The 24,750-nt window shown below is 43.5% G+C and overlaps 1 protein-coding gene and 1 long non-coding RNA gene across 2 annotated transcripts in view; one reads left to right on the top strand and one right to left on the bottom strand.

Moving 5' to 3' along the window:
• Positions 1-16,756, bottom strand: part of OMA1 (OMA1 zinc metallopeptidase) — a 31,671-nt gene extending 14,915 nt beyond the window's left edge. Inside the window, exons 1-7 of the mRNA XM_083510344.1 lie at positions 16,307-16,756; positions 13,277-13,771; positions 8,481-8,709; positions 6,925-7,098; positions 6,131-6,238; positions 5,455-5,583; positions 1,208-1,282 (exon numbers count right to left, since the gene is read on the bottom strand). Of these exons, the coding sequence (XP_083366470.1) occupies positions 1,208-1,282; positions 5,455-5,583; positions 6,131-6,238; positions 6,925-7,098; positions 8,481-8,709; positions 13,277-13,749 (1,188 nt within the window). The 5' untranslated portion in view covers positions 13,750-13,771; positions 16,307-16,756. The remainder of the gene's footprint in view (positions 1-1,207; positions 1,283-5,454; positions 5,584-6,130; positions 6,239-6,924; positions 7,099-8,480; positions 8,710-13,276; positions 13,772-16,306) is intronic.
• The window catches only part of LOC310710045, a 98,490-nt gene that overhangs the window by 54,599 nt on the left and 19,141 nt on the right, over positions 1-24,750 (top strand). The gene's annotated exons all lie outside the window — the stretch shown is intronic.

Raw genomic sequence — 24,750 nt, forward strand, 5'->3', positions numbered from 1 at the left:
AACCCTTTCCCTTGTTTTGGCTTAGTACTCAAATAGCTTCCTAGGCTGGGATGGTCTGAAACCCAGGGCAAATTAGAGGTCTCCATAGCTTTGGACGCAGAACTGAGAGATACACACGCACCAGGTTAAAGATGCTCCAGGCATTTGGATAATAAATATTACTGTGTGCTGGGGAGATGTGAGCCCTTATCAGAGGCACCAGCTTCTCCAGGCGATGGAGGAGATGTTGTGCGACATCCTGACATCGTGCATGCAGCCCCCTGAACATTGAGGGTGCCTGGTCCGCTCCAAAAAACAAAACACATGGGGGGGATGGAAGTGTCTCAGCCCTCAGAAGCCAGCGCCTATGGCTAATAAAGCAGCTGCGCTGTGGTATCTATTATAAAGGAGTAATTTATTATTTATGTTTTATATTTCATTGAAGAGGGGGGTTTTAACAATTTGTTATATGAAGCTGCACTTGGTTCCAGAATGGAGGAGAGTGAGGTGAAGAAGCAAACAAGCAAATGAATATGAACAAGGCCATTTTCCCTCATCCAGACACCCTTTAAGTACCTGCTGAAGCATCATTCTCTCCTTTGGGCGTAAATGCTTCCTACTTTTCTGTATCCTCAAAGGCCAAATATAAATAATTGTAACAAACCAATAAGCATTGGCAATATCGACAACCCTAGAAAGAAGCTTGATGGATTTTCACCCAGAGGAATATAAGTTCTTGTGAACAGCACTGTATGAAAAAAGCCTGTGAAAATAAGTGGTCCACTAACTTTGTTCCTCTCCCAGCAGTCAAGCTAACTAGTTTGTGTGTGTTCTAATAATAAATTCTAATACTAATACTAACACTAGGTGGCAGTGGTGGTGCAGTTATCCCATTCTGATACATATGAACTGGCAAGGATTTTTTGTATTTTGATGAGCCTCATACTGAAATCCCAAATTATTATTCATAATATCATTTTGATTAATTACATTCGAAGCAACCATCTCATGGCGGTTTACACACAAGACAATCAAAAACATTTAAAAACACAAAAACAGCAAATACATTTAAAACAAGACTAAAACCCTAATAAAGCAGACGGCAAGGGAAAGGCCCATTTATTTAAGGTGTTACAACTATACACAGAAAAACATTTGTGAAAAACACTGTCTACTTAAAACGAAGCAAAGGAACTTTTTCTATCCTGTTGCCAAAAACTATTATTACCTTAGCAGCAAACCAAAGCCCAATTTTGTCAGCTTCCGCTTCCAATGTCCTGCTATATGGCCTATTGAACAGCAGCTAGAAGGGAAAGGAAAGAGACATCAGAACTTTGCTCTTGCCAGTTTCTGAAACCAAAGTAAGCATTTTCCTAACTTACATACAACAAACAGACAAGTTTCAGCAGAAGCGTTCCCCCTCCTGCTCTTTCTGCAAAGGGCTTAGAGAAGAGGCTGTAGATGTACATTTTTTCTGGGGAATTTAGTAAAGGTAAAGGGACCCCTGACCATTAGGTCCAGTCGTGACCAACTCTCGGGTTGCGGCGCTCATCTCGCTTTATTGGCCGAGGGAGCTGGCGTACAGCTTCCATGTCATGTGGCCAGCATGACTAAGCTGTTTCTGGCGAACCAGAGCAGCGCACGGAAATGGCGTTTACCTTCCCACCGGAGCGGTACCTATTTATCTACTCGCACTTTGATGTGCTTTCAAACTGCTAGGTTGGCAGGAGCAGGGACTGAGCAACGGGAGCTCACCCCATCGCGGGGATTCGAACCGCCGACCTTCTGATCGGCAAGTCCTAGGCTCTGTGGTTTAACCCACAGCGCCACCAGGAAGCAGCTAAATCAGCGGTTGCATTAGCAGCCTGGCTGAGGACCTGCTGCGTTCTAGAGTTTGGTTCCAATAAAAGCCATGCATGCCAGTGGTGCTTCTTCACTTTTTTCTCTCTCTCTCTGGTCTACAGTAGACGGAATGATAGCATGTGCTCCAGTGTTTTATAGACTGAAGTAGTGGGTGCAGCTAAGTGGGGAGTATTTGCATGGCCTGGCAAATAATGATAAGAGGCCGGAGTTAGCCACAGGTGAAAAAAGGAAACTAAAATGCATGCAGCCAGATGTGTTTTGATAATAAAAGCAGTGAAGTATGCTGCAGACACATCAGATACAGATAAAGAAACATCTATGTGCTTTATTGCATTTAGATCATTTAGCTGTCATTGGTCCCATTTTACAGGTGGTTACATAAAACACTGAGGCACCACAATATGTGTGTTCACCTTTAAATCCATGGCAGAGGTCTTAAGGAAAAAAGCACCTCGGAGCATATACAGAGTGCTTTCCCCCTCATATTAAAGCTTTTCAATGCAAAATGTAATGCAAATATCCATGAATTATAATACAGTGTAAACCAACAAGTGTTGGTGACAGCAGAGCACAGAGATTGAAGTCAGAGAGAGAGGTGATGAGGGAGGAGGGTAACGACTTAGGATGACTGTAGAAGAGGCACTGTCTCGCCCCCAAGGAAAGCCCTGCCCAGCTCCAATCTACCTGCCGCCCAGTTCCCAAAATGTCATGGGAAATTACCGTACCCACACATTGTAAGGCTTCACACTGCAATTATGACAGCAAAAAAACTTGGATAGCAGGTTTTCTGTGCAGTAGCCCAACTGAAAGTAAATTGCGCCTATGAAAGATGGACATGCCTTATTACAGCCTCAAGACTCTCCTCAGCTGTAATAGAGTTTATTCAGTTTCCACGTTTGTTCCTTTTTTAAAAAACAAACAAACTTGATTTTTCTGCCTGATATTTGACAATACTGCCAAATTTCGTTTCGTTTTAACCCTACAGGCATGGGGAGCACATGGGACCTACAGATGTGGATAGATTCCAACTCTCATCAGCCCCAGTCTGCATACTCAGTGGTCAGGAACCACCTGCAGGGCCACAGGGGCCCTTGCCCTAGTTCTGTAATGGACCAAAGTCCATTTGAATTGATACCATATTTCCAACTGCATTTCAAATACCTCATATTTTGCATGGACCACAGGTTTCATAAACTTACTCCCCTTCCAGAGTGTCACTGACAACAGTGGAATTGGGATCTTTTTAATTCAGTACTCTGAGGATGCAGCTTTTCAAATCTTGTATTAATCATGTATTAATCTTGAGAGCAGTACATGTGAAAAGGATCTAGGAGTCTTGGTTGACCACAAACTTGACATGAGCCAACAGTGTGACGCGGCAGCTAAAAAAGCCAATGCAATTCCGGGCTGCATCAATAGGAGTATAGCATCTAGATCAAGGGAAGTAATAGTGCCACTGTATTCTGCTCTGGTCAGACCTCACCTGGAGTACTGTGTCCAGTTCTGGGCACCACAGTTCAAGAAGGACACTGACAAACTGGAACGTGTCCAGAGGAGGGCAACCAAAATGGTCAAAGGCCTGGAAACGATGCCTTATGAGGAACGGCTAAGGGAGCTGGGCATGTTTAGCCTGGAGAAGAGGAGGTTAAGGGGTGATATGATAGCCATGTTCAAATATATAAAAGGATGTCACATAGAGGAGGGAGAAGGTTGTTTTCTGCTGCTCCAGAGAAGCGGACACAGAGCAATGGATCCAAACTACAAGAAAGAAAATTCCACCAAAACATTAGGAAGAACTTCCTGACAGTAAGAGCTGTTCGACAGTGGAATTTGCTGCCAAGGAGTGTGGTGGAGTCTCCTCCTTTGGAGGTCTTTAAGCAGAGGCTTCACAACCATATATCAGGAGTGCTCTGATGGTGTTTCCTGCTTGGCAGGGGGTTGGACTCGATGGCCCTTGTGGTCTCTTCCAACTCTATGATTCTATGGTTCTATTCTATGATTCTAATCTTGCAATAACACATTTTCACCAGCTGGTAAAAAAAACTACCTGGCCACATGGTTATTCCAAGGCACTATGTTATATTGTTACTTTACTGCAGCGGTTTTATTTTGTAAACCGCCTTATTTTTCACAACGAAAGGTGGTTTATGAACACTACCAAATGAAATAAAAATTTTTAATTTGAGAAGCCAATCTTTTCAAAGAGGTACCTCAAAATGGTCTTGCTCAGTGCCTTGTGGGTCACCAGAGATCACATTTAATTATGCGACTTATTGACTTCCGGTTGTCAGTGATAATACAAAGTTACAACATTGACTTGAGAGGATAATATGGAATATTGCTAAAGGGAGAAGCACTGTACCCAGCCCAGACAGCTGTGGAAACCAAGAAACAGCGATAATAAAATCACCACGTTTCTGCAACCTCAGAAGTTTTCCTGGCACCTCCCTTTTTAAAAAGAAAAGAGCTACCACAGGCATTTTACACTTCTGGAACGTGAAGAGAAAGAAACTGCCAAATGTGACAGAGAGCGAAGAACTGGGTTTGGCAACTTGTGTACTATAAAGCAAGCCTGGTGCTGAAGTATCATTGATCATCCTGACAGTTCTCTCAGCCATTTTAGGTTAGGTTACTGAACTGCCTTTTCCTACATCTCTGATTTTATTCCTGACTGGCAGGAAGTTCAAGTGTAATAAGAAACTTTGCAGGGAGAGCAGGACCATTTATTCTCTTCTCAGTTCCTGGTTAATGAGCCTTGTAGCATGGAGCAAAAGAAAAAGAAAGAAAGAAAGAAAGAAACCCAAGTGGAAGGATCTCAGGGCATCTGAGGTTCTCGGATCACTTGGGGAGATCTGTGGATTTCACCCAAGAATGTTAAAATAGCACAATATTGGCTCAACAGATGTACAAAGAACAATACTGCATTTTAAATCGTTTTCCGGGTGATCAAGCTAACCTTTAAAAATGCAATGGCATAAAAGGAGAAGGAAGTTCTACTGCAAAATGCATGCCATCCTCCAGAGATTGAACATTGTGGGTGATGAATGCTACAGTAGAATTTAAATTATTGATTCTAGGTAAGTATGCTCCACTCAGTAGTATGGCTAGGGGCAGCAGAATGAGTTTATAAGAAAAATGTTTACTGGCTCAGAGCAGCGGCCAGGGAAATAACAAAGTACTTCCATTTCCTAGTGTTGACTCCCAGCAGTCTGAAGTTTACAAACTAGAAGGCAATATATGTGTCTTTCGTGAATCAATCCAATGGTGTTTTTTAAAAACAAACAAGCAAACAAACCACACCTATGACAGTATGCATAATACACCCACAAAATGACCTACCTTTCTTGCGACTCTGAGATCAAGACCTGCTTCCCATGGGGAAAAGGCAAGCCAGGGCTTGTAATTAGCTACTCACCCAGGCTGAACTGCAGTTTCTTTCCCCTTCTTAGATCCAACACGCAAGCTGACTTAAGACCGTAAGTTTACTGCTAGATCAGGTCCATAGTCTATTAAATGAAGCATTGTGTCCTGTAATACAGAGACCTCTCCCCACAAGGAACACCCCCGATGCAGGAGCTAGACGAATGCTCTGTAGAACGGTGATCATCTTACCTCTTGAAACCAAGCTTGGAGCCAGTGGCCTATGATTGCTAAGCTGTCTGCAGGGCAAACAGCCCAAATCATTATGAGAAGAATGAGGAGCACGAAATCCACAAAATGCATCAGGCTCGCCTTCTCTGCCTTAAAACAAGGAAAAGGGTATTTTAAAACCACCTATTTATGTCCTAATCTTGCGCATGGATATTTAAGGTTTTCTGTATTCAAAACGATGCGCTGTCTACCGACCCCTTTTACAAAACGTGAAGACGCAGAAGTTGCTGTTACTTCTCCAACTTGGTTCACCAGCTGTTGCTGGACTACAACTCCCATCACATCCTGCTAGCTAAGGATTATGGGAGTTGTAGTCCAACTGGAGATCCAACTTGGAGAAACACTGTATGAAGCCACAATGCTGGCAGAAGAAGTACTGGATGCTGGAAAGCACCAACCCTGGGTAAGGAAGGCCTATAAAGAGCTATTCAGTTGTACGACACACCCCTAACTTCTGACTTCAATTAACATCACAGATGCAGAGTTTGGAGCAAAGCTTATTAGCCCTAGGAGGCAGGCTGTGAGCATCGCTGGGTAATTCCAGTCAAATATGGTGGTCTCCACATTGGTCACCTATGACCATGTGTTTAGTTTCAGAGGGCTTTGGCAACGTCACTTTTTAAATCAGGATACATACCCCGTGTCCCAGAACAGCATGAGCAAGTTCATGTCCCAGAATGAAAGACAGCTCATTGATATCTGACACAGCAGATAGCATACCAGTGAAAACAAACAGTTGTCCATTCTGCAGGCAAAGAGAGGAAAGATAATACTGCAAACAAATTGTTTCACAGAGCAATCCAAAGTGGGGGTGGGGGTGAACCCACAGCTTGGCCAGGCCAGCACCAGCAGAGCAGAAAAATTGGGGGGGGGGGAGAGACAGAATGAAGGAAAAAAGAGAAGTTGTGTTTCTTCTTTATTCCTCCTTTTCTTCAGCACACTTCTTTTGGGGGGCGAGGTGAGGAAGGGAGACTTTCCTGCACGTTGGTCAGAAAAGGAGAGAAAATCAGCACGCAAACTTCAGGACATGTTTTCTCTCGACCCGTGTATGTGGACTGGGGGAGGCTGGATCCCAGAAGCTCCTCTTCTCCCCCACACCTTTTTGCCCTCTCTACTGTGAAAGCAATAATGGCAGAGGAAGGACAGCGGTACCAAGTCAAGCCCAATACTGTCTGCACTGACTGGCAGAGGCTCCTCCTGAGGGATTCAGATTTGGTGACATGCCCAGCCTCGCCTGCAGAAGCCAGGGACTGAATCTGGAAGAGCAAGGAGATGCTCTGCCTCTGAGATATGACCCCCCACCCTCACCGCCAAGAGGGAGAGGCACAAAATCCTTCGGCCTCTGGGACGTCCTCCCAAGGACAACAGGAATGCGCTGTCAGTAGCTTCTTTCCGAATTATTACATCTCTTGGTGTTCGATTTTTACTTACTGGAAGCACAACAGCATTAATGTCTGGTCCCTCCACCACATGGATAGTCCACTTGAACTCAGAGAGTCCTGGAAAATCCTTGTTGCTGTCAACCAAATGCAAAAAGACTTTTTTGACCTCCTGGTAACGGGGGTCCGTTTCAGGCAACATTCTGCTTTTAAATTCTTCGACCCACTGGAAGAAAAAGAGGACGCAGCATACTGACCGATTCAAGGCAAGTAAAATTGCAATTAAGAGATACAATATGCATGAATATCCATGGAAGAGGTAAAGGTACCCCTGCCCGTACGGGCCAGTCTTGCCAGACTCTAGGGTTGTGCGCCCATCTCACTCAAGAGGCCGTGGGCCAGCGCTGTCCGAAGACACTTCCGGGTCACGTGGCCAGCGTGACATCGCTGCTCTGGCGAACCAGAGCCGCACACGGAAACGCCGTTTACCTTCCCGCTGGTAAGCGGTCCCTATTTATCTACTTGCACCCGGAGGTGCTTTCGAACTGCTAGGTTGGCAGGCGCTGGGACCGAACGACGGGAGCGCACCCCGCCGCAGGGATTCGAACCGCCGACCTTTCGATCGGCAAGCCCTAGGCGCTGAGGCTTTTACCCACAGCGCCACCTGCGAATATCCATGGAAGAGAGGTCAGTATAAATAAAAAAACATATGACGCAATCTAATTCAGAGCAGGGAGGAGACATACACCATACTATTAGGGCATGATGAATTTTTCAACTCCCAAATTCCCAAAATGAAGGGTGCGAAAAAGTTGTAGAATGACTTGGGAATTCGAAAGATATTTTGTTACATTAATCTAATTTTGTTCGGTAAATGTGTGTAAAATTGCATAGAAATAATTTAAAAATGACTGCCAAGTACTTACATTTTAATATTATTCTTGTTTTCTAATATTATGTATATTAATGATTTTACCTGACACTTTCAGAAGGCAAAATTAAAATTCTTTGGCTTTCCAAAAGCAGTTTATTTGCTTCTTAATCAAACGAAGTCTTAGCAAGCTAAATGTTGTCCAATCGCAAATATAACAGCAGATTTGAATCCCCCGCACCCAAAAACGAATTTTTAAGACCCCCTCGTGGAAGAAATTTGCCAAAATTAAATTTCACCCCCTAAAATGATATGCCCTGCTGTACAATATCCATTTAGGGAATAAAATTTAAAGATTTGCGCGAGCAAAATATTTAACTCAGGAAAGGTGACCTAATGACATGGGATACATCAGCGATTATATTTACATATATTATTTACTAACAAGCAATATTCATCTTCCTCATGTAACAAGCAGTAAAAACAGATATTCTCAATCCTTGCACTGCCAACACTCCTTAAATGGAAGAAAAATTCCCTCAGCTATGTGGGAAGGCCAGAAAACAGGATATATGCTTCATATAAGTTCCCATCTTCAATCACCAGCATTGGGCATTAATAAGGGTCTCAAGTAGTAGAGCGGGAGACCCTGAACTGTTACTGTGAGTCATCTCAGTTACTGCTAAGTGGGGCAGGGGAATTATTATTATTTTTGCTTTTTTTAAACAGCTACCCACCATGGCATACTCCATCTGGGACAATTCAGCAAAATGGTCTTTCCGAAACACCAGAAGCCGAGAACGTCCAGTGATTGGTGTCTCTTCCAAGTGAGTAAAATAAAACAGGATAAATACAAGTCCTAAAGTACACAGGCCCAGGGCTATCTTCCATTTATTTCTTCTTGCAGCTTCTTTAAACAGCTCCTTCTTGTTTGGAGGAAGTGCCCTCCACCATTTTCTTATGCTCCTGTAAGGCACAAATATAGCAAAGTTCGAGGAAGCCAGAGCGAATCGCAAGTGTCCCTGACTGCTGCACCCTCATCAGTGCTACCAGCATGTGTTATAAATGTCAAAACTTAACAGACAAGCTTCTCTGCTTAATGCAAACAAATAGCATGCTAGTGCATGATGCCCCAAAGTTCTTTCGCCTGCTGTGCCACCAGGAAACAAACCATGGTCTGGCTTGTTTTGAGTGCCCAACCTGAGGCTCATGGCGTGTCAACCACAAGTGGTATGCCAAGACCAAACCTTGATTGCCACATGATTTATTTGGAAGGAAAGAAACCATAGGCCTGAGTTTGGATGTAACAACAAGCCAGGATCTCTTTCCTGTTAGCTTAGCAACAGCAGAAACAGAAAAAGAGCAGAGCAAAACCTTTTCAGTGGCACAGACTAACATGCGGAGTGCTCACATTAAACCATAGTTAACATCGTTAGTTGTCTTTAGCTATGGTTTAATGTGACACTGATACAACAAGCTATGAGGCTGCAGCAATGTTCACTTTGATACCTCACTCTACAAGAGTAAAACGGATATGCTGCACATTCTTGTACACATGAGAGAAATGGGGAATTAGGGGGGTTTGCTGGTTAACCTGGTGTCAGGCTCCGGGGACTTGGCTTCCTTCCCCCCCTTTGGCCGTAGATAAGCAGGACAAAGCAAAGAGTCCCTTGCCATTTAAAGAGTCTTTAATCATCACAGCAAAAGAACAAAGCATTCATTATTAGAATTGAAGGTGTTCCAAATTGAGGCTTCCTCCCACTTCCCCCCAGTCACTTCCATCTCGCAACCACCATGCTTTTTGTGTAGCCATCTTATCTGCTCTGTGTGACCTTGGACTGATATACTGAATACTTTCCAGTGAGAGAGAGTCTGTTAGCTGTCTCTCTTCCTGTTCTTCTTCACTTTGATGTTCACCCCCCAGTTCTTCTCAACGTTCGTCATCAGAACTATGCCCCTCTGCAAACCACTGTTCCAAATCTTTACTGCTCCAGGGCAGCTTCAGGATCCTGATCAGGAGCAGGGGGAGAGCAGTACTCCTCAGCTTGGTCTCTGACACCTAGAGAGTGTGGGGCCTCCCAAACTAAGGAGATTGGTTAGCTGCGTGTTATGAGGAGTCTGAGAGATGAGGAAAGGCAGCTGAGGGCTGTGCATAAGCACAACAAGAAGGGGTGGGGGAGAGAGCTGGTGTAGGGAAGGAGGAAAGCTGAATGGGAAGTAAACAGGAGGAAGATATGGCAAATAGTGAGTGTGGAACCACCATCACTCTCATCAAACAAATGGGCAGCATCATATTTGGGATTTAAAAGGCTATGTGCACATATCCACAGCTGGACAGGAACCCAGGACCCATTTATGCATACAGCTGCCCACAAAGCTAGGGATCTACATAAAGTCTTGCTTCTGTACATATTAAACCCATAGGTGGATCAGGCAGCTTTTAAGGCATCCAGGTTAAGGCAAGTCATAGGCTGAGAAGGTGAGTTTAAAAAGAAGATGGATTTCAAGAACAAATAAATAAATAGGGAGAGATGGGGCAGTACCTACCTAGTATGCACATGTTTGTACAGAAAGAACTTCCATTTCAAATGAAGAGGAAGCAAAAGTGAGGTAATATAATGCCAGGCACGTGGCAAGATATTACAGTCGTACCTCCGGTTACTAACTTAATTTGTTCCAGAGGTCCGTTCTTAACCAGAAACCATTCTTAACCAGAGGCGTGCTTTCGCTAATGGGGCCTCCTGCTGCCGCCACACCGCCGGCACACGGCTTCCATTCGTATCCCAGGGCAAGGTTCGCTGCTAGGAGCACCTACTTCCGACTTAGCGGAGGTTCATTACCCGAAGCATTCGTAAGCAGGATGGTACATAACCCGAGGTTGCACAGTATACCAAAAAAAAAAAAGTGGGAGATTGCTCAATTGAAATTTGAGGAACCAAACAGCAGTTTGAATAATCTAAAGTATTCTCCTTCTAAACATTTTTTTTAAAAAAAAGTAATTTCTACAGATCTAAAATCTGGCTTCAATGAAGCCTTTGAGAATGGAAAAGGAAAGCCAAAACAAAAATCTAATGCATATTTAAAGGCTGAGAAACCATTAACTATCATATTCTATTTTAAAAAACAACATTCTGCTCTGGAGAATAATAAGAAAAAGAAGCAAGTTTCAAAACACTGAGACACCTTATTTACAGTAAGAAAAATGTGTTCATTTAATAACAAAGAAAAGGTTTAATAAGGGATGGGATTTACCACATATACCACGATGGTTTTCCACAGGGTCCAACTTGTATATACAATTTAAATTTAATAGATGGTTCCTTGAGCAGCAACAGAACATCCATATTGCAAAAGCACAAGTGGAGCATCATTTGCTGTTTTGGCCTGCATAGTGAATATGTAAAGTTTATGGCCAGAATCCAGAGCACTGTAAAAGCAGCTCCAAGGGGGGTTTTATACTTGTTTTCCTCAAACAGAAGTCCTCCCTCTATGCCACAAGGCAAACCTGAGGACTTCCAAAACCAAGAATAATTTTCAAAAGCGATTTGTTACGTGGCATAGGGAAGTAAAGGAGTCAGCTCTTCAGAGTCAAAAATTCTACTGCACTACAGCAAGCCTCAACTTTCTGGATCACGAACTATATATATACAGTGGTACCTCGGGTTACAAACACCTTGGGTTACAAACACTTTCTGGTTACAGACACGGAAGTAGTACCTCGGGTTAAGTACTTTGCCCCAGGATGAGAATAGAAATCGTGCACTGGCAGCACGGCGGCAGCGGGAGGCCCCATTAGCTAAAGTGGTACCTCAGGTTAAGAACCAATTAAGTTTGTAACCAGAGGTACCACTGTACTAGAAAACTAGATGCATGCTTTGTGATTGACCTATTCTTAAGCCCAAATTACTCAACCTCCGATCCAGAAAAACAGCTTACAAGGTGAAGCATCAGACACATGCCCTTACCACCGCTCATAAATCCAAGTGCGACGCAGGCCTATATATGCAGTGCCCCAGATTCTGAGAACCTTCCACTCCTTTCCCAGGAAGTTTGCAAAGGTGTGGCTTCCTCAGCAGGATAGTACATGCATGGGGACAGTGCTGCAGCAGCCCTCTGATGTGCACATGATATCTAGATTGGAGATTAGTAGCCAAATTACCTTTTAAAAGGTGACTAGAGGTGAGGATGTGCTCCTAATATTAGAAGTGCGTTACCAAGATCCAAATTTCGTTAACCGATTGGTCTGCAAGCTAGGAACGAAACTCACTGCGCTGAGTCACTCTTAAAAACTTGAGAGACGCAACTACTTCCTTGGTGGAAATTACACAACAAGGTGTGTCTTGGCAACACAGTTAAAAACATTCTAAATTTTATTTTATTATAAAGAGGAAATTTTTTAAAGGATAATAAAGTGCCTAACTGCTGGTGGCATTTAGGAGAAAAGGGCACTGCTCAGACAGTATAGAACTAAAAGCACAGGAAGAACACTCTGCACCTAAGCCACCAAGTTGATGCCATTTCAAACTAAGCATATTTAAAGCATGCTTATTTCTTCTGCTTCATTCCCACCTTCCCACCAAAGTGATGAACAGAGTTGCATACTCCACTTCAGAGGTGTTTCAGAGCTTCGCAGATTTCAAATCAAGGAAGCAGTTGGCCTTTCAAGTAATTAAAACCTGGCTAAGGTAAATGAAAATCAATAAAAACCAAAACATATCCCCAAAGCAGGGGCTGCTTTCATGGGAAAGCACAGAAACAGAGGTGCGATTTATCATGGTTCCAGGCCGAGAATGGACAATACTCACTCTCTCCTTCCTACAGCCCCTGCCCCATCCTCTTTACAAGAATCAAAAGTGGTACTGTACTATCAACCTAGTGCCTAGAGCCAGGAGACATTATCCCTCAGTACTGGGAAGGCGGGCGAGGGACCAGAAAGCACCACAATGCTATTCTAGCATCCTTTGCTGGAGGATAGAGGTAGAATATTCACGTATTTGGGGGAACAGTTTGGGAAACAGCATAGAAATGTACTTTACCCATTTTTATCCAAGTTACACATGTTCTTCCAAGCTACCTCACCAGGCTTTAAAACAGGTGAGAGGAGGAGGGGAGCAGAGACACAAAATCAGCAGTCATTCTCACAAAAAGTGAGCTTTCACCATCTACAGTGGTACCTCAGGTTACATACGCTTCAGGTTACAGACTCCGCTAACCCAGAAATAGTGCTTCAGGTTAAGAACTTTGCTTCAGGATGAAAACAGAAATCGGGCTCCAGCAGGAGGCCCCATTAGCTAAAGTGGTGCTTCAGGTTAAGAACAGTTTCAGGTTAAGTACGGACCTCCAGAATGAATTAAGTACTTAACCTGAGGTACCACTGTATTTGCAAGGCTCCTTTCCAACATTATGAGCATGCCAGACAATCTCATGTGAAGTTTGCAAAGTATCCTATTAAGCTTGCATCTAAATTTACATTGCAACAATGTAGTATACTCTATACTGCTATAGTGTGTAGCAGAGCAATATTAATGTTTACCTCCCAAGGATGACAGCAAATAGTTTCTGAACTGGCTTCAATAGAATCCACAAGATTGGAACGGGAGCCGCCTTCAGTGCTGAAGATCTGTGAAAAGGCCTGTGAAACTGGACATTCTGAGAAGCAGTCAAGTGTCGAGATTTTTGAAAAGAAAGTCCTCTTGCCCTTTGCTCAGAGAGAATACAAGGCCTCTTAGAACAGCTGTGTGCAACGTTGAAAATTCCTGCATTCTTAGGGTTCAAAAGCCGCACTTGACTTTTATTAATGAGGTTACTGTAGGTGTTGGAACTTTCCGTCATTAAGTAGCACCTTCTGTTTTTACTTTTGTTCCATGATTGGCACTTAGTCACTTGATGCTGGTGTCTGTTCAATGCTTCACTGGAAAACTTGTAAGGATTAATGCACTTTCCCCAACAGGCCAAAGATGTAAATCTAGTTAAAAGACAGTTCCTTGAGCCACTAAGAGCAGCCATCTCTCTCTCTCATGTGTTACACCTAGAAATGTAAATCAAGAGTATATATTTTTAAATGATGCAATAGCAAATGATAACGCTATAAGACACTATGCTCTTTAAGGGTGTGTATTCACTAGAACTCAGTACTGGGTATTGGGAAAACCTCAGCATGGTTCTCCCAAAGTGCTGGGAGCTGTTGTTGGGGACAATGGCCTAGTTCAGATAATTGTTCCAGGTTTCAAAAACTATGGTTTATTAAATTAGGCGCATGAGCCAGGGCCAAATACCTAAACCCTTTCCACTGTTCTGCTTCATTTCTGATTTACAAAAAGCCAGAGTTGTGGGTCCAAAACTGTGTAAATCTGTCAGTTAGTTAGCAACCAGGATAATATCTGACAATAAGCCAAAATTCTCCAGATATAATAGGGAACTCAGGCTTAGTAAAAGCCAGAAATGACGTGCTGAACAGACACACTATTAAACATGAAAAAAATACACACTGAAGAGTAAAAGAGGGTCAAAACAAGTACAGTTCTCCCTATCCCATTGCTAGTTCCCAAGTTCACAAACTATTAAGACCGACTTCCCCCACTTCGGGCCGAACCACATTTTGGGAAGCCCAGAAAAATAGTCCAAACCAAGCCAATGGGTCACACAGAATCTTTACATCCATGAGCTACATCACACATTGTTCAGGTAAGCAGTTAGTACACGACAATGTGTGGGAGTGAGCCGTGGACTCTTTTCTCCCAACAGGACACACCTGTATGAGTAGGACTTCTATAATACATCCACCCCATTTTTTAAACTTGCATGAACTGCATGTAAACCCCATTTACACACAGAGTGGGAGAGAATATGTGGTCCCTATAAGAACATCAAGGGTTGGAACCAATGTAAGAATCCTGACCACAGCCACTGGCACTTATTTTCCATATGTGACACCTTGGTTTCCAACCAAAATTTGAGATACAGTGAAGTGATTGCAGAGTTGAAAAAGTTGATTTGGGTGTAATATCCCACTGCAGTAAATGCAGGTCCCACTTCTGATCTTTAGCTGACCATTTCTCTGGTTGATTAGTTCAAATCACTGGGTTGCCGTCAACTGCCGTTTACTCAGAGTAATTAACTTGTACTCACTTAAATTACTGGACCTAAGTTAATTGCAGCCATTAATTTAAAGACGCCTACTCTGAATAAAAGATAGTTGAATACAACCCACCACATGAAATTCAGCACACACAAAACTTCCTTGGCATCCGTAGCTCATGGCCCTCTGTCCACCCTTTTTACCTTGTTCTCTGTTCAGTGTCAGCAGCAAACTCCTTCCCTCAGTCAACCCCTTCCCTTAACTCTCTGATTTGGCTTCCCTTTCAAAGTTTCCAAATATCACCTCCATCACTAAATCACTAGGTGTCTTTATGCAAGCCACAATCTCTCATCTTCACCCCCTATTCTCCACCTGCAAGATGGAGATAGTAATATTGATCTACCTGGCAGAGTTGTTGTAAGGATTATTGAGAGATTACAAGTAAAATGCCCTGAGCTCTCTGAAGTGCTTTATAAGCACGAAGTAGTATACTAGCAGCTAACCCCCTGCTTTGTTTACCATCTAGCCCAGCCTCCTCCAACCTGGTGCCCTCCATAAGTTCTGGACTACAATTCCCATCCGCAGCACAGCTGTGGTAGCTGGGACTGATGGGAGTTACAGTCCAAATCTACAGGGCACCAGGTTAATCTAGCCTGAGAAGTCAAAAGCTTGGGCACTATCCTGTCCAGGACAGATTCATTAACAATGCACTCGTGTCCCATGGAAAACACCCTCATGAAAGTTCATGTACTACCTTCAATATCAGGAGCCAACTCCCTGTGAGGGAAGATCTGGCCGTCATATTCAAACCCAGAGACAATTGAATGGAGAGAATGACACAACGAAATAGGCGAGGCTTTAACTAAGGCTGACTATCCAAATGTCAAAAAAGGGGCACCGGGGCGAGCAAAATGAGGGGCAGGCAGGTGTTCTTTCCCGGAAGTAGAGCCATTCTTCTTTCCCTCATAGAACAGACATTTCTCACTTAAATTTCAAGTCAAATTTCCATTGCTAATTAAAACCAGCAATGAACGGCTGGATTAGGTGGGAATCCTAAACCATATTATCTGCTATATGAGTACATATCGGGGGTTCGCCTTGTGACTTGGGTGGCTTTGTCCCACAGAAGCAGTCACAAAGTGGAGGCCTGAGGGACCAGAGACGATGCAACGTACACGCACACCCTCTCTCCTGCGCCTCAAGCCATGCGAGAGAACCCAGGTTTCCCTTGGCGCAGAAGAGCCGAGGGGGAACGGACCCGCCGCCTCCCTGCGCCACCTGAGCCTCTTTGGCCAACGTCAACAGGAGACGCTGCGAGGGCAGGAAGGGGAAACGCCTTCCGAAGAAGACGCAGAAGCAGGGAAACCGGAGCCAATAGAGAGCAAGCGGGGCGCCTCCTTATAACGCGCGCCTGGAGGGGAGCGAGAGCTGTGCGTCCACAAGGCTGGTTGCCTTTCCCCCGCCATGGCCACTCCCATCACCTACCAGCCGCGACAGAACAAACTGGTTCCAGGAAGAGGAGGCGAGGTTACCAAAAGCTCAAGTCAGAGACGAGGCGCGGAGGAGGCGAGGAGCAAGATCCCCTGCTCCCTTGGCTGGCGATCCCTCCAGCAAGTGAAGACGTAATGGGGGGGGGGCTTGAGATACCAGCGCTTTCCCCTTACTCGCCGCCCGCCCGACCCTTGGAGAGAAGAAGGGGCGCCGCGCGTAAAGACGCAATGGCGACCTCTAGGACCCTTTGGCCGCGGAGAGGCGCGCCCTTCGCCCTCCCCGTGCACCAGGCCTCTTCCCCCTGCGCTCTACGGCTGGGGCGGCCGCTTGCCTTTCCTTCCGGGCTGGGGAGGGGAGGGAGCCAATCGGTGGCGGAGTTTCCCTGTTTCGCGACCGAGAGAAGGCCGCCTCCAGCCGCTGTGTTTACTGTCAGCGAGTTGAGCGTGGAGGAGATTCAGAGATGTGATTCTGCACCTACCTACCGGCAGTCCGGAGAGATGGAATGCATAGAATCGTAACGAAGGGATCCCGAGGGTCATCCAGTCCAACCCCCTGCAATGCACAAAATTTGCCATATTCGGTGGCATGTGTAGAACCAGGTTTTTAAATGTGCTTGTCAGCATGGGCGTAGCCAAGGGGGTGCAGCTATGCCCCCCAGGTCAAATAAAACAATAAAAATACTTAACTAACTGACCAATTACTTCGGTTTTTCGCCCCCCTCCCCCAGCAAAAGTCCTGGCTACACCCATGCTTGCCAGATGTGGATCTGCCACTACTTCCATTAGTACACCAGCGATGGATGGTTCAGAAGTGTCTTGGGGCACTTACACTACCCTCAAATGGGCACACACGTATTGCAAGTGCATTTACATGCAACTAGGTAACACTGGGAAATAAATGTTCACTTGTGGTGGCTTTCCCATAGCCCAGGGGTACTAGAGAAATCAAATGGAAGAAACCTTTAAAAGGTGGCTCATCAACAGCCTTTCCTGTTGCAAGGGAAGACAGAGATTTTTCTCCTTCTGGACATCTGGATTTCAAAATTAGGGGAAGACAAACAAGTGGTTGGCCAGGTTATGCCATAATGGACTGTTGTGTGAAGAGGGTACTTTTTGGTGGCTGCAGGGTCCAGAGCATACTGTAATTAGAGCCTAGGAGGAGCACATCAGTTATACTTTCTTGCCCTTGGCCTGTCATCCAGTACAGAACCAGAGTTTACTTGTGAGCTAAGGAGGCATTAAAGGAACCAAGCAGTGAGCTGCGAAAAGTTTTGAGGGGCTGGAAAGCAGAGATGCACTAGGCTCACTCAGCTCAGGGGTGGGAAACCTCTGACCTGCAGGACTAATTTGGCTCGGCATGGGTTCCAGTTTGGGGCACAAAGCCATTTTCCCAAAACCGTGCCCACCTGCCCCACACCTGCAACATGAAGAGGGGGGGGGGCTGGTAGAAACACAGCTGCCTTTGCACAATCAGGAGCCTTAAAGTGCCCCAGCAAGGGAGGCTTCTTGTCACTGGCAATGAGAGTGATCCTGTCGGGTTCAGCTGTGCTACTAAGTTCCCCATGGAGAACTTGGCAGCGCAGCCAACCCCTGCCCAAAGCGGCTCATGAAAGCGGATCACTCTGCTCTCCACAGTCCCCCACCAACCTGGGAGCAAACTCAAAACGCCACCTTGTGATCTTTCATAGGAAAGTATGGTTTATAAATATGTAAACAAAATAAATGATGCAAGCACTAAATTCCCTTTTGCAGCTGTATTACACCTTCTTCTGTATCTTCACAACAGCCATTATGACGTAGGTTAGGCTGAGAGTTGGTGAATAGCCTAAGGTAGGAAGTGAGCAAAAACAAGGACAAGTTAAGTGAGTTTAAAATGTGAAACTGCACATGCTCATGGTGTTTTCTTTTTGTTTATCAGGGTTGGGAAAATGCTTTTCCTTTGTGGTTTGCTGATGATTGTGCACCTGAACAGACTCACAAGTACTTTTTGTAGCCCATGAAAGGTTTTGTGATAATAAACCACAAGACTTATTTTGTGAGAATTTATTCCATTTCTTCCTTTTGGGAGGAAGGGGGGGGGGGCTATTTTGGGAACTGAACTAGGGCCCTCAAATCACCTTAAAAGGAAGGTGGTGGGTTGCATTCTCCTGTGCCTTATTCAGAAATATGAAGCCGTGATAGTTATTCTAGGGAATCTTGGAAACAGCAAACAACACTATCTCCATTGTCAAGTCATGTTTGCATCCTGTCAGCCCTTCAGCCAGACGGATGGCATAACCTTACAAGTCATTAGCTCCTCTATTTTCAAAAAAAATGCTTATCTTTCATTAAGTATTCATAAAATAATAAGAATGTTAAACCACTGTGAAATATTTATAGAGCAGTAAGGAACAGGTTTACTCTACAGATTTGGAACTGAGATTTTGAATATTTAGAGATATATTTATGCATTGCTTTTGAAGATGACATTTGCAAACAAGAAAGGAGATATTGCCCATGAACCTGAAATAAGTAGCTCTGGGAGCTGAGTTTCTTAAAAAATAATTGTGGCATAAAATTATGAGGCTTGCAATAAAATATTAGCTGCAGCTGTCAAGCTGCCAGTCCTGACACTAAAACTCCCTGGTTCATTTAGCACCCGCTACTCAGGCTGAATCTTATATGCTCCTTTCTGGGGAAAAGTTCCACTGAACTCAGTGGGGCATACTCCAGGGCAAACAGGTATAGGCTCGCATCCACACCATATATTAAAGCCTATTGCTTCTCCCAAAGAATTCTGGGAACTCTCATTTGTTCAGGGTGCTGGGAAATTGTAGCTGCAGGGGTTAAATGACAGCTCCCAGGTTTCTTTAGGGGAAGCCATTTTTTTAAATGTGCTTTTTTAAATGTGCACAGTCCACACCTTCACATCTGCAGACTGGCCTGGTTCAGATACCAGAGTTCTCACCAGAGACAACTGAAAATTACTGAGACCCACTGTTTTGGCTCCCACTCAGAGACACAGTACTTGAACTTTCAACTTTATTGCCAAAGGCTTTATTCCAAAATTCTCTGCAGAGTCTAAAAATAGGTCAGGTTACAGGTACACAGGTCAGGAGTTCAAAAGCTCTCTAAGACGAATGGCTAAGATGTCTCAACACTTGACACACATGCTTGACCCACCTTTTGAAGAGCAGGGCAGGTGCGGTCATTTGTGTTGTTCTCTTACCAAAGACTAGGCAGGCAAGCAGGCACTCCTGCAAGTAGGCTGGCTCTGCTGGTGCTGACACGGCCAATGGAATGTCCTTAGAGATGGAGCAGTGCGTCCATCTCATGGTCTGACCTAGGCTCAGAAACCTTCCTTGAGGTGGGAAAAGCTTCACGGCAGGGTGGAGACTGGATCAGATGTCTCTCCCACAGCTGGAACATCCAGTGCCACTGGGGTGGTGCTTTCTCCCAGCAAACCACTTGGCCCCTCCCCAACGCCAGGCACTCTTCCCATTCGTCATCCCCCTTGGACCAGCCCTGCCAAGATGTCTTCACAGGGCATATGACACCCACCCTGAGAGACTTCTTGTTCACATGTCCTTTAAGGCTTTCCCATAGTTGGCCACTGTGAGAACAGGAAGCTGGACTAGATGAGCCATTGGCCTGATAAAGCAGGCACTTCCTATGTTCTTAAAATGGGGCAGACCCAGATTCAAAATGGCAGCAAAGACAGTTTGGCATAATCACCTGGCAATTGCTGATATTGATACCTAATCCTTCTTTGGAAATTGCTAAACCAGAACGAGCCACAGTGAGCCTCAGGCTTGCCCCTCTTCCAGCCTGGCTACGAGGAATTCACATCCATTTGGGCTTAGCTCCAGCTTCTCATATTGTGAGAAACAACAAACAATTGTGTTTGCTGTTAATAATGGTTTGAAACAAGGAACCTTAAAACCATGGGCTATGAAGTTTGCTTGTTTAAACAACCACAGTTAAAATGAACAACAATTTGGTTTAGAGAAACACACTAAACTGTGGTTAATGGAAGAGTGAAAGGTTCTGACATGCCATTTCAAACATGCCAGAGGCTCAGCTTGCTGTGACTCATTCTTGTCACACTAAACTATGGTTTAGCTTGCCATCCGAATGTGGCTGCTGCACAGATACTCTGTCAATTGTGGGTGTATGAAGCTTATGTTATGGTACTAAATTCACATTATGCACCCTGCTTTTCTAAAACACCCCTGACTGGCAATCCTACATATTAATATTCTGAAGTTGTCACCAAATGTAGCATGAGTAATTACAGGATAGCTTCATTGAAATCCAACAGTGAATACCTCTTAATATAGAAATGTAACATGTATAGTCATACAATTAGAAATGTGTAAGTGCTGGTTTTCTTTAAATAGGCAGCTAGATCTACAGACATAAGTAGTTATTAAAGGCTGTGGCTGTTCGTGAATTTTAATGAAGACATAGCACCTTTTATTTTGAGGAAAGGATCAAAAAGAGCTTTTAAAAATAAAGTTCCCAAGAGACTCTGGCCTTAGGTCAACCTTTGGACAACTGAACTAAAATTATTTTCTATACAAAACACCCGACACCTTATATTGTACATAGACCTTGGCTGCTACAGGTTTTACCAAGGGCAAGCTCTGAGGTATATCCAGAAATATAGCAGCCCTTTAAAATATGCTTCGAGCATTTTGCTCCTGAGATAAAGAGAAAAGAAAATAGAAAAACACCATCTGCATTTCATTAACAGGAGGACTGCTTTGCCTACCAAACACCGTGCCTAGAAAAGGCAGAAAAAAGCAGGAGGAGCTGAAATTGTATTTTGCTGAAATGCATAGCAATTCCAGAATTAAAATTTCATAGGATTATGGATGTCAAAATGCGGATTTGGAGAGTATGTGTGAAAAACCCTGAAATGGCTGAATAAAATGTTGCTAAAACAATTGCTGTCCCTTTGTATGATAGATGCATGACTTTTGTAAATTGAAGCCCAAATGAAATTTACCTTACCTCCAAGGAGTGCTGTTTATACAATACACCTAAAATATAAACTTTTCCTGGCTGCCAGGTCCCCCAGTATGATAGCTTACTAAAAGATGACAGGTGAAAACGTTTTTTCTCTACCTTTTTATGCTTGCAGATATTGTTCAATAGTCCCCAGAAAGAATTAACAGATTTTAACATTCTTGTACAAAGAAACTGTACTGTATCTGTGTAAATATTCAGGGAATGACAGAGGTTAGAGAGAGAATTAGAACTAGGATTCCCCTCCCCCCTCCCTTTGTGCACTGGAGACCCCATTCAAATAGGCCATTTACTAGAAAGATCCAATTATTATACTGTTGTTCAGCATATTTCCTCCGGTGAGAAAAAAGACAATTTTTTCACACACACACACACGTGTCTAGTGGGGACAGACGTTTATTCCAAATAAAAATTGCCTGAGAAATAATGGGAGCAAATGTCACCAGTTCTTTTGGGGTCCATCTCTAAAACCTCAGAGGAGGATTACAAATCCATTCTCATCCTGCCTCTCATTTAGATAACAACCATGTGTCTCCCCATAATTGTTTCCTAGGTAGTGAAGTGTACTGGAGTAGGATTCTAAGTGTATTGTCCCTCAGGGAGCAAAGACCTTCATGAAAATAAAATGAGGATCTTGTCAGCTTATTCAGCGTGTGCAAAATTTTAACGAGGCAAAACTGTGGCATAAGGAATAGTGCTCTGGCTGCCAAACAATATATATAAATATATATAAAACCTGGGAAAGTCAAGTCTTCCTGCTCTGATAGGCAATTGTAACATCTCAAGATTAATTTTAGCATTAAAATGAAGTAATTGCGGCACTTAGAAATTTATCAAAACCCTGAAACAGATCAATGGGAAGGCTTTGAAAAGGGTAATTGTACCTGCATGGGAAAGATTATTGCTGTAATAGTATTAACCATCCCAATTAAGGAATAGGGAATTGAGGGGGCAATTTGTTAATATTACAACCCATTCTCTGAAGAAGTGGTTAAAACTCTAAGATATAAATTATGTAGTGTTTATCAGTATTTTATCACGATTATTTAATTACTTAAACTGTTCCAACTGTCATGTACCTAGCTTTTTTGTAAAGCACTTGTGATTAGATATATCTATATATTTCCTAAGCATGTCAAAGGACAAGAAAACCATTTCCAGTGTGGTGAGATCACTTTACATTATATACAGTATGATTGCGCTGCTAAAACAACAGAGTTTTCTTACACCTCAACAACTATTAAATTTATTGTCACCCAAACTTCTGTGGGCCAGATTCCAATTCATCAGAAAGCATGAATATGTTTATTAAATTTCTACAAATTTCACATGTAATTCCAATACATAATAATTTTTTTCTTTTGTTTTATCAACTTCCCCTTTTTTATTTCGGCCCCTTGCTGCACCCTATCTTCTGTCTCTTATATTATAATCACAATGCAATAATTTCTAATTCATTCTTTTGCTCATAGTTCAAATCCTGCTCATGGGTTCTTCATACTATAATATTTCTTTAAATAATCTCCAAAAAGAGGCTTTCATTCTTCAATAAAAGAATCATCACTATTTTTTCTTATTACTGAAACTGGGTGCAAAACCTATTACTATGTGCTGATTAAAGTGAAATATTTTTTGTTGGATGGTTTCAGCTCTAGCGACATCTGGATCATGTTTAATGAGGCAACCGTTCTGACCCTCCACATTCGTAGAACAAGTGAATGTTGCCCACTGGGTAAGCATGGACAAAGCAGCTTTTGGGTGACATAGATCAGAGAAGTAGAACATGACCCACTGGATGTATAGTAGCCACAGGAAAAGCATTTGAGAACCCTCTGCACTGCATCTTGGCCAGTCATCAGCCAATTGTGTGAACCCATGACCTAGCACCAAGTTCAGTTTTTGACACCCACAGCCAATGTTCAAAAGGCAGGTGGTACACCAAAACCTGAATCGTGTGTGTGTTGTGGTAAATCTCCCCAATTGAATGACAGGCTAGAAACTGTCATGCACAGGAGTTCTGTTGATGATGTCTAGTGCTTATTGGAACTGGTGGAATGTAAAATTGGGAAGCCAACAGAAGGCTCAGTCATAGTCAACTAATTCTACTTTTGTCCCCCTTCTCCTCCTTGTCCTTCCTGCTGAGTTCTATAGGGGCAAAGCTGAGGCTAAAGAAGAGGCAGCTAACAGCTCCGGTCACCCCCTGGACTGTAGGGATGCAGGTGAAGAGGGCTGGCTGAGGGCAGTGCCCCATGCCCCCTAGTCAACCAACCTCCAATGATGTCCTGGTAAGAGCTGTTTCCACTCACACAAACGACTACACAAGACTACAGTAGAAGCAGAACAGAGAGGCTTTAACCATGAATTCAATGAAAAAGAATAAACAATTTCAAGGAGTGTGAACTGTGGCAGGTTATTAAAGCAAGAGTTGCTAGGACACAAAAGTTGTTAAGGCTAAAGATCGAGGAGAGAGCTTCTAGGATTCTCCTGTAGTGTTATTTTCGGGGTTTTTTGTCTAATAACATACAATAAAAGTGGTTTTCCCCAAACCCACCTCTAGCCAGCCCTTTCAGCTATCCATCAGCATTCCTGCCTCAGTAAATGGTTTGGCTTTTCCAATGCCTATTATGGATTAATTTATCAGAAAGCAAGTTGCGGGTTGATTTCAGAGCACACTGGAATGGGTCTGTAATAAGATCTCTAATGAACTTGATCTGGGTGTGTGGATGATGTAATTGGATAGCTTCTTTGTCCTATGAGTACTAAAGTATGGATTGAAGTCGGTCTACAACTCAGCATATTGAAAGGGTAAGTTGAATTTGCTCACAGTCTATGATTCCCTTTCATGCACTTCCCAAGAAATTAAAAGACCTCTTTGAACATTATTGGTAAAACACTGGTAGTCATACAAGGTCCCAGTTAAAAATGAATGTGATAATAACAGCCACAGGTAGGTAAAGGAGGAAAAGTAGGAGTGGTGAGAAGGTTGAAATTGCAAGAAAGGAATGCAACCTGACTCAGAAAGGACGTGGAGTTTGTCAAAGTCAGTTTCTTCCTGCGTCTTTATGCCAGCTAGAATGGCATATGGCCAGAGATGTTCTCTGCATGTCTTGCTGCAATTAATCTTTCTGTTCTTTTGATTAATTGCTGGCATATACTGTATCCCTCCCCATTTATGACCTCTGAGCTTTCTCTATCCCCTAGCAGCGTATACAACTGAGTCTTGACGGCATACACAGAAATACCAAAGCCCATCCACTTTTAGATGGGGTTAATTAATTATAGAAACTTTGATACATCTGTAGCTATGTATGGCCTAGTCTACTCTCTCACACAGAAACAAAAGTCTTCTCCTAACCCATCAAATCTCAATTATTTTTTCTGCTTTTTTGAAACAATTATGATTACTTGCACTTGTTTTCTTACTCATTA

The sequence above is a fragment of the Podarcis liolepis genome (genome assembly GCF_965112155.1).
Source record: "Podarcis liolepis genome assembly, chromosome: 6".
Classification (NCBI taxonomy): Eukaryota; Metazoa; Chordata; class Lepidosauria; order Squamata; family Lacertidae; genus Podarcis; species Podarcis liolepis.